At 42.6% G+C, this 8,911-nt stretch overlaps 1 protein-coding gene across 1 annotated transcript in view; it reads right to left on the reverse strand.

Moving 5' to 3' along the window:
- Window positions 1-2,865: 2,865 nt before the first annotated feature.
- LOC149130183 (uncharacterized) overlaps window positions 2,866-8,911 on the reverse strand; it is a 20,202-nt gene continuing 14,156 nt past the window's right edge. The window contains exon 2 of the mRNA XM_089345934.1: window positions 2,866-8,911. This exon is cut by the window's right edge and continues 3,347 nt beyond it. Within this exon, the coding sequence (XP_089202060.1) occupies window positions 5,575-8,826 (3,252 nt within the window). The 5' untranslated portion in view covers window positions 8,827-8,911 and the 3' untranslated portion in view covers window positions 2,866-5,574.

Genomic DNA, 8,911 nt, shown 5'->3' on the forward strand with positions numbered 1-8,911 from the left:
ATTGAGATTTTTGAAAATTTTTTTCCACAATCGGATTCTCCATGGTCTGAAACATAGGATTCCGTAAAAAAAAAACAAAATTTAAAAGTGGGGGTATACCCAGATTACATATACACCATCTCCACCGAGAAGAAATTATTGAGATGGAGTGTGGTCGTGAGAGAAGCCCTTTTGGTACTCCTTTTCTTTGTGAAAATATAATCTTTTTTACATACATTTTCTTGTGAAAATATAATCTCTCTGTTTTTTTTTAACCGTTAAAGGGTTCTCCCATCGTTTTTAAGTGCGTCTTCTTCTTGCCTTTAACCCTCCAACACGGAGTATAGGCCACTTAATAATTGAATTCCATGTCGCATAATTTCTCGCTTCTCTACTTATACTCCGCCATGAATGTCCCCCTTTCTCTAGTTCCTTGTGTGTTGATCTATGCCAGGAGTTCTTAGGCCTACCCCTCTTTTTATATCCATCCGGATTCCAAAGTGCGTGCTACAGAAAGAAAAAAAATTGGCTGAAATCGGTGTGGATGGGGGTTAAAGAGAAGAAGGGAGGGAGATGAGAAAAAGTTAGACTGTGGTGGAAAAGAAATTCGAAAAATCACCGTCGAAACGGAGATTTTTTATCCAAAACTCTGCCAATACTAAAATTAGTCATTAGTTATTTTGCCCCGATTTAGACATGATTGTTTGAAAATGGAAAATTATCAAATTAGACATTACTGTGGGGGAAAAAATTGACATGGAAACCAACAGAGAAAAGAATATTAATTGTTAAACAGCAAAAATTATCCAGATATTTGATTTGCAACTTCAATTACAATGGAGTCGAAGTTGAGGAAAAATTTCTTGAAAGCAAAGTACCTGTTGTCTGTCGCACTGGGCATAGTAATTTCAAATGTTTGACGAAAAATATAAACAGATGTGTGAAATAATTCTATAGCCGAAAAAAAAATATTTTTAGCAGCTGTGAGATGTAATTTTATAACAAAAGCAAAATTCAAAATTTACATTTAAGAATATTTCTTACTTACTTGTTGGTTCGATCATTCATCGCTGCCCCATAGAAATAATAAAGTTTACAAGTGCCAATATATATGTATATATATATATGTGTGTACGCGCCTTTAATTCCAGTGTCATCGGTCAATCATGCATTTTAAAAACAAATTTGAGTTTCTTTCTGTTAAACTATTTCTTCATGTGTGTATAAATATATAATAATGTCATATAAGATCATGTTTATCCATAATGTTGTCGGCACTCCGTCGCTTCCGACGTCGAGGGTTCCAGTCGATCCGATCAACGGAACAGCCTGCGCGTGAAATTAACGTGCAAGTGGCTGTGCACTCCACAGACACGTGCACCCCTTAACGTAGTTCTCGGGGATATTCAGCGTGACAAGGCTGACCCTTTCGATTACAGGTACAACAGGAACAGGAAGAAAGAGTGAGAGAAAGTTGTGGTGAAAGAGTACAGCAGGGTTCGCCACCATCCCCCTGCCGGAGCCTTGTGGGGCTTTTGGTGTTTTCGCTCAATGAACACTCACAACGCCAGGTCTGGGAATCTAAACCTATGACCGCGAGTCCGCTGCCCTAACCACTGGGCCATTGCGCCTCCCTTATCCATAATACTGCTATACAAAAACTTGAGGTTATAAAATTCGATTCAAGTAGAAGCAAATAGCGGCAAGATATGTCGAACCTGAAGTCATCAGAAAGGGATAAATAATTCATTTCTAAATAATAATAATAATAATAATAATAATAATAATAAACTTATTAATTATGCTTATAATCAAAATGCAATAAAGTTCAATTCAATGTGTAAATAGCAAATCCAGAATAATATGGAAAGAGAAAATATCATAATACAAATTATATCCGTTTTTCCTTTTTTCCCCTTTTTTCTCCTTCTCAATACCCTTTAATATATTAATCTCTTTTTCTTTCATTTAAGACACAAAATATACACTACCCGTTCCCTTGAGTCTCTATCGCTTCTGCTAAATATTAGTATATATACATTCGGTCATAATGGCTTACGTTTAAGATGATTCCCATGCATTCCCCGAAGAGAAGGTTACAATTTTAACACCACAGATCCCTATGGATCACATAGGTTGTAATCCTTTGAAACATATGTAGGAATAAAGTATGCAATTATAACATGCGTTTTCTCCATTCCTTAAATTTTATATATATATATATATATATGTATATGTATATATCATCATCACCATCGTTTAAAGTCTGTTTTCCATGCTGGCATGGGTTGGACGGTTCGACAGGGGTCTGGGAAGCCAGGAGGCTGCACCAAGCTCCACTCTGATCTGGCAGTGTTTCTACAGCTGGATGCCCTTCCTAATGCCAACCATTCCTAGAGTGTAGTGGGTGCTTTTTACGTACCACCGGCACAAGGGGCCAGAGGAGCTGGCCTCAACCATGATCGGATGGTGCTTTATACGTGCCACCTGCACGGAAGCCAGTCAAGGTGGCACTGGCATCAGCCACGTTCGAATGGTGCTTTTTATGTGCTATCGGCATAGGGCTCACAACTACAATTTCCATTTGATTTGATTTTGATATTGCTGATGCTGATGTACTTGACTCAATAGGTCTCCTCAAGCACGGCATGTTGCCCTACGATCCAAGGTATTTTTGGGTGGGCTGGTTATGCGACACTGGTGTAGGTTACAGCTGTGGACTCATTTTATTTGCCAGATCTTCTCAGTCACAGCATACCTCCAGAGGTCTCTGTCTTTTGTCATTGCCTCGGTGAGGCCCAACATTCAAAGGTCATGCTTCACCACCTCATCCCATGTCTTCCTGGGTCTCCCTCTCCCCCGGATTCCTTCCACTGTTTGGGAGTGGCACTTCTTCACACAGATCTCATCCATCCGTAGTACGTGTGATAAGTAGCTTGCTTACCAACCACATCGTTCCGGGTTCAGTCCCACTGCGTGGCACCTTTGGCAAGTGTCTTCTACTATAGCCTCGGGCCGACCAATGCCTTGTGAGTGGATTTGGTAGACAGGAACTGAAAGAAGCCCGTCATATATATGTATATATATGTGTGCTTGTGTGTCTGTGTTGGTCTCCCCCACCATCGCTTGACAACCGTTGCTGGTGTGTTTACGTCCCCGTAACTTAGCGGTTCGGCAAAAAGAGACCGAGAGAATAAGTACTAGGCTTACAAAGAATAAGTCCTGGGGTTGATTAGCTCGACTAAAAGCGGTGCTCCAGCATGGCCACAGTCAAATGACTGAAACAAGTAAAAGAGTAATAGAGCATACCAGCGCAAACATCTCTCTTGCACACCACATCTGATGCTTCTTATGTCCAACATTTTTCTCAGGGAGCTTACACTCTGTTGTGTGTGTACATCCTTTAACACTAGGGCGCAGAGCAGAAGCTATAGGTGTTGTCCCTTCTTTCCTCAGATTATGTAAAATAAAAAATAAAAATAAGCAAAAACAAACAAATATGATTTTATTGACTTTTGTAAGAAATTTAATTTTTAATCATTTTCCTTCATCTTAAGGCAAAAAATCTAAGAAGTAAAAAGTTATAATTATAAAAGTTTGTAAGATAAACACAAGACCAGGAATTTGAGGAAGGAGTTTAGTCATTCACAGTGATACCAGTATACAACTGGTACCTATTTTATCGAACTCAAAAGGATGAACAACGGCAAAGTTAGTGGGATTTGAACTCAGAACATAAAATGCCTGAAGAAATGCTGCCAGGCATTTCGTCTGAGGTGCTAACAATTCTGCCAGCTCACCATCTTTACAGTTTCAAAATTTAGCACAAGGCCAGCAAATTTAGGAGCAGAGAAGTTGTCAGTATTCTGTACTGACTGGTACTTTAGCTTATTGACCTCGAAATGATGAAAGGTAAAGTTGTCCTATGCAGGATCTGAAATCAAAAACGCAGTTCAGCAAAAGAGAGACCGACAGAATAAGTACTAGGCTTACAAAGAATAAGTCCTAGGGGTCGATTTGCTCGACTAAAGGCGGTGCTCCAGCATGGCCGCAGTCTAATGACTGAAACAAGTAAAAGAGTAAAAGAGAGTAATTTATATCAACCCCAGCTCTCAGTCGGGGCTTATTTTATCGACCCTGAAAAGACGAGTGGCAAAGTTGACCCCAACATATCAAACTTTTAGGCATAATTTTAGGGGATGTTCTAAGTCAATTACATCAACCCCAGTACGCAACTGGTACTTATCAACTCCAAAAGGATGAATGGCAAAGTTGACCTTGGCAGAGTTTAGTATCACATTTAGGCATAAGGCTGGCAATTTTTTAGAGGAGGAGTAAGCTGATTACATCAACACCAGTGTTCAACTGGTACTTATCCACTCACAAGGCTTGCTCTTGCCATGCAGTGGGATTGAACCTGGAATCATGAGGTTGGGAAGCAAGCTTCTTACCACACCCCCATGCCTATATGAGCAGAAAATACTGTGAAATATCAATATATACGGGCATAAGGTGTAGTGGTTAAGAGCGCGGGCTACTAACCCCAAGATTCCGAGTTTGATTCCAGGCAGTGACCTGAACAATAATAATAATAATAACAACAACAACAACAACATCGAAAATACATTAGGAACGAGAACCCAGGTTCAAAATTTCCCCAAGACACCTGAAAAAGGCTGGAGGGTATATCAGCTGAAATGTTGTGTTAACAACAAACAAGATGAGGACAAATATCTGTTGAATGTAAATAATGTAAATAATGAATTAATATATATATATCATTCTTGTTCATTTCCGATGTGGTTTTTTTTCACCTAGCTTTGAATTATACTGTGTTTTTTGGCACTATATGTCTTTACAGGGGCCTTCCTTAGATGAAATACCACAGCTACAAACATTTAACAACACAGCCACTTTATTCTATTGACCCTTTATTTGTTATTGCCCCTCCTTTCAATCAAGGATGAGTACCAACAGCAGCTTGCAGGATGGTTAATGCAGCAATGGACTGGCATTCCACTCAAAGAGGTGGTCGCTTAAAGGCCATAGAAACTGGAGTAACCTCTAGCCTAATGAGTCTGAAGACTTATAACAGACCTATTTGGGCAGATATGGTGTTTTTACACCGTTTTGTTATAAGAAAGAATATATTTCCCCATGGTAACTGCTGTAAATTTGCCTTTAGAAGTTGAGATGAGTCACAAACATATTTTAACAAGCCTAAAATTTGCTTGTGTCTAAACACTGTTTAGTGCTGATTCTTCTGAATTTCGCCTAACCTGGGGATCAAATAGTGCAACTCAGTCAATGCTGTTGACTCTGTTCTAGTTAAAGCTGTAGTTTTAATCAAGTCTAGAGTTGTCTCTTTTTGGTATTCCTCACTGATAACTGCTAAAGAGCTAGAAATGCTGCGTGTGGGAATCTGATAATTGGCAATACTGGGCAGATATGGTGTTTTTACTCCTTTTGCCATAAGAGAGAATTTTTTTTCTCCATGGTAACTGTGGTGAATTTGTTTTTGGTGGTTGAAAGATGTCACAAATGTATTTTAATAAACCTAAAATCTGCTCAGACCTATGCTGTTATATATTCTTGTCAGGTACGGAGGGAGGAAAAGCAAAAGCTGGCACGGCAGTTAGCCCATTTCAATTTGGCTTTTGCAAACAGTCGGAGAGCACAATGTCGGACATGTTTACTGAAGAAGAAATAGTAGAAAGGGCAGATAATCCCATTAAGGAGAAACAACAGGTAAACAACGAGCAGAGTCCAGTTACCTAGAGGATCGCTTGTCCCCGGGTGGAACTGCATTTTCATCCGAAACACTGTACAGAATGGTAATGGTGCAGTAAGTATGTAGAAAGACAGGGCCAGTATTAGGTTGTTTTTCATGGTACATTTGAGAAGGCTTGTCCGGGAGTTGTTGAGTGGAGGGATTGAGACATCATCCGTTTTGGTGTGACTGGTAGCCATCACGCTGCTTAGATTGACATTGGTGCAGTTGATGCTGGTGGTGGTGGTGGTGGTGGTGGAGTAGGTATTGTTGACGGTGACAGTGGGGATGGTATTGATGGTAGTGGTGTTGGTGTTGGTGTTAATTATATTATTTGTCTTGTTGCTGTTGTTACTGATGGCACCGTTATTGTTGTTGGTGGTGACGGTGATGGTGTTGTCGATAGTGGTAGTGTTGGTGGTGGTAATGATAGCATTGGAGTTAGTAACAGCAGTGGTATTGCGACGGATGTGAGTGGCAGTGGTGGTGCCAGGGTTGGTGTGGGTGGTGGTAGTGGTGTTGGGGTGGATGGCAGTAGTGGTGATAATGTGTGTAGCGGTGGTGGTATTGGGGTAGGTGGCAGTGGTAATGCTAGAACGGGAGGCAAGTGTGGTCGTTGTGGCGCTGTTGGTAGTGGTTGTATTGTTCTTGTTGGTGTTGTTGCTGGCAATGCTGGTGTAGTTGAGAGGAGAGATGTCATCGAAACGAGGAGCTCTGTTGGCCCCGAGGGCCGATTTCTTTGGCAGAAAGCTGTATGGATGACGTTCTTCATAAGCATTCGTGCTGCTTTCACCACAACCACAACCATCACCACAACCACCATGACCACTACCACCACAACCACAACCATCACCACCACTACCACTACCATCACCACCTCCACCATCACTACAACGACCACCACTACTACCACCATCACCACAACCATCACCACCACTACCACCAAAGCCACCACCACCACCACCACCACCACCACTACCACCATCACCAACACCATCACTACAACGACCACCACTACTACCACCGTCACCACAACCATCACCACCACTACCACCAAAGCCACCACCACCACCACCACCACCACTACCACCATCACCAACACCATCACTACAACGACCACCACTACTACCACCATCACCACAACCATCACCACCACTACCACCAAAGCCACCACCACCACCACCACCACCACCACTACCACCATCACCAACACCATCACTACAACGACCACCACTACTACCACCATCACCACAACCATCACCACCACTACCACCAAAGCCACCACTACCACCACCACCACCACCACTACTACCACTATCACCACCACCACTACTACCACCACCACCATCACAATCACCATTATCCTCATGTACACTATTATGTACACAACTATTGCCATTACAACCACCTGACACACTGTTGTTGTTGCTACTGTTGTAGTTGCGATCGGCGTCATCGTGGAACGAAACCGATGACAACGAAAGCGGCGACGGCAGTGGTTGTGGTTTCGGTGCCGACGGTAGCGGTGGTGGTTGCTGCTGTTGTTGTTGTTGTTGTTGTTGTTGTAGTGGTAGTGGTGGTGGCGGTGGTGATGGTAGTATTATCAAAGGTAACGCTGACAACGATGTTGATGACGACGATGACGACGACGATGTGGATAAGCATGATGAGGTACGTTGGTGGAGCTGTTGTGCTTCTGGTCTGGCTTTTCCCAACATTGCCGAAGCATAGCTCTCCCGAGTGGCCACAATGAAAATTGACGAATCTGCGATATTTTTGTGGATGGAAACAACATTGCAGAGACTTAGGGGGCTTGTTGTTTCATTTAGGGGTTTATTGTTACTGAGTATCATACCATAAGGTCTGATTTGGTTTGTCTTCTTTAACTTCCATTTTTTCTCCTTCTTCTCCTTCTTCATTTCTTCGTTCTTTCTCGTCGTCTTTGTTTTCGAAAGACCAAGTTCAAAACTGACGCTCCTTGCGGCACCATTTCTCAACATGAAGTAGACGTTTATATGAATGACAACCACGAAAATAAAACTGGCTAGGAACAACATCAGGAAGATAAAGATGATAAGGAGTTGAGCCGTCGTGAGGTCACCGTGTCGCAGTTTGGCATTTAGAGTCGGTGCTTTTGTCGCGTTTACCATTGCCGCTGTTGTTGTCGGCATCGTTGCTGTTGCAGATTTTGTCTGAGAGATGAGCAATGGTGTGAACAGCCTCCAAGTGAGGTCGTCTACGAAGACAACAACTAGGGCAGCGCTCAAGTGCGCTGAGAGGAGCCAGGACGTTGCAATAGAATAGATTATAAATTTTCGCCTCCTGTGCAGAGTGACCAGCGGGCGGTGCAGTGTCCAGCAGTGGTAATAGCTAACTGACATGAACCCGAAGCAGTACTGCAGGAAGAAGTTCGAGCAGATGAACAACTGGATGCCACACATTGATGTTTTTGCAGAGTTGAGCATCATTTGGTCCGATGGCACAACGGTCGACGCCACAGGATCTGACACTTGAGTTGTAGATGCAAGACTTGACACATGTAGACTTGGTACTGTGGGGCCTAACACTGAAGGATCTGATCGTAGAAAGCTTGACAGTGTGGGGCTTGACGCTGTAGGATCTGATGGTGTAATGTTCAGCTTTGTCGGGGTTGCACCAAGAAGGTGCAATGAGGCAAGGTTTGAAGACATGGAACCTAAGCAACCATTCTGTGGATCTGTTTGCCCGTCCGTCATCATCGTTGAAAACAGTAGGAACGCACAGACGCACAAGAGAACGTTATTGCAGCAGAGATTCAGTAAATGGTAGTTCGCGTAACCCCGCAGGCTGGGAGATCGGCTTATGACTACAATGAGCAGGCAGTTGGTGAGCAACGTAAGCAAACCTAACACTGCAACCAGACCCGAGTATATACCGACATTTAATGCATTTACAGCCGGTGATCTTGTGGTGGTGTTGAGTGCATCTGTAGCTGTTTGAGCAAGACTGCAACAGATGCTGGTTGCATCCAAATTACTGTTACCACTACCGACTGCAGCCATGCGTGCAGTGGATCCAACTGCACCTAAAGGGAACATAACTAGAGATTATTTCATCAAATGCTGTGCCCCTTAATATGGCTATGTCCTTAAGGTTATCTCATCAATGGTTGTGTCCTAATGT

The sequence above is a fragment of the Octopus bimaculoides genome, chromosome 30 (assembly GCF_046866305.1).
Source record: "Octopus bimaculoides isolate indiv1 chromosome 30, ASM4686630v1, whole genome shotgun sequence".
NCBI classification, from domain to species: Eukaryota; Metazoa; Mollusca; class Cephalopoda; order Octopoda; family Octopodidae; genus Octopus; species Octopus bimaculoides.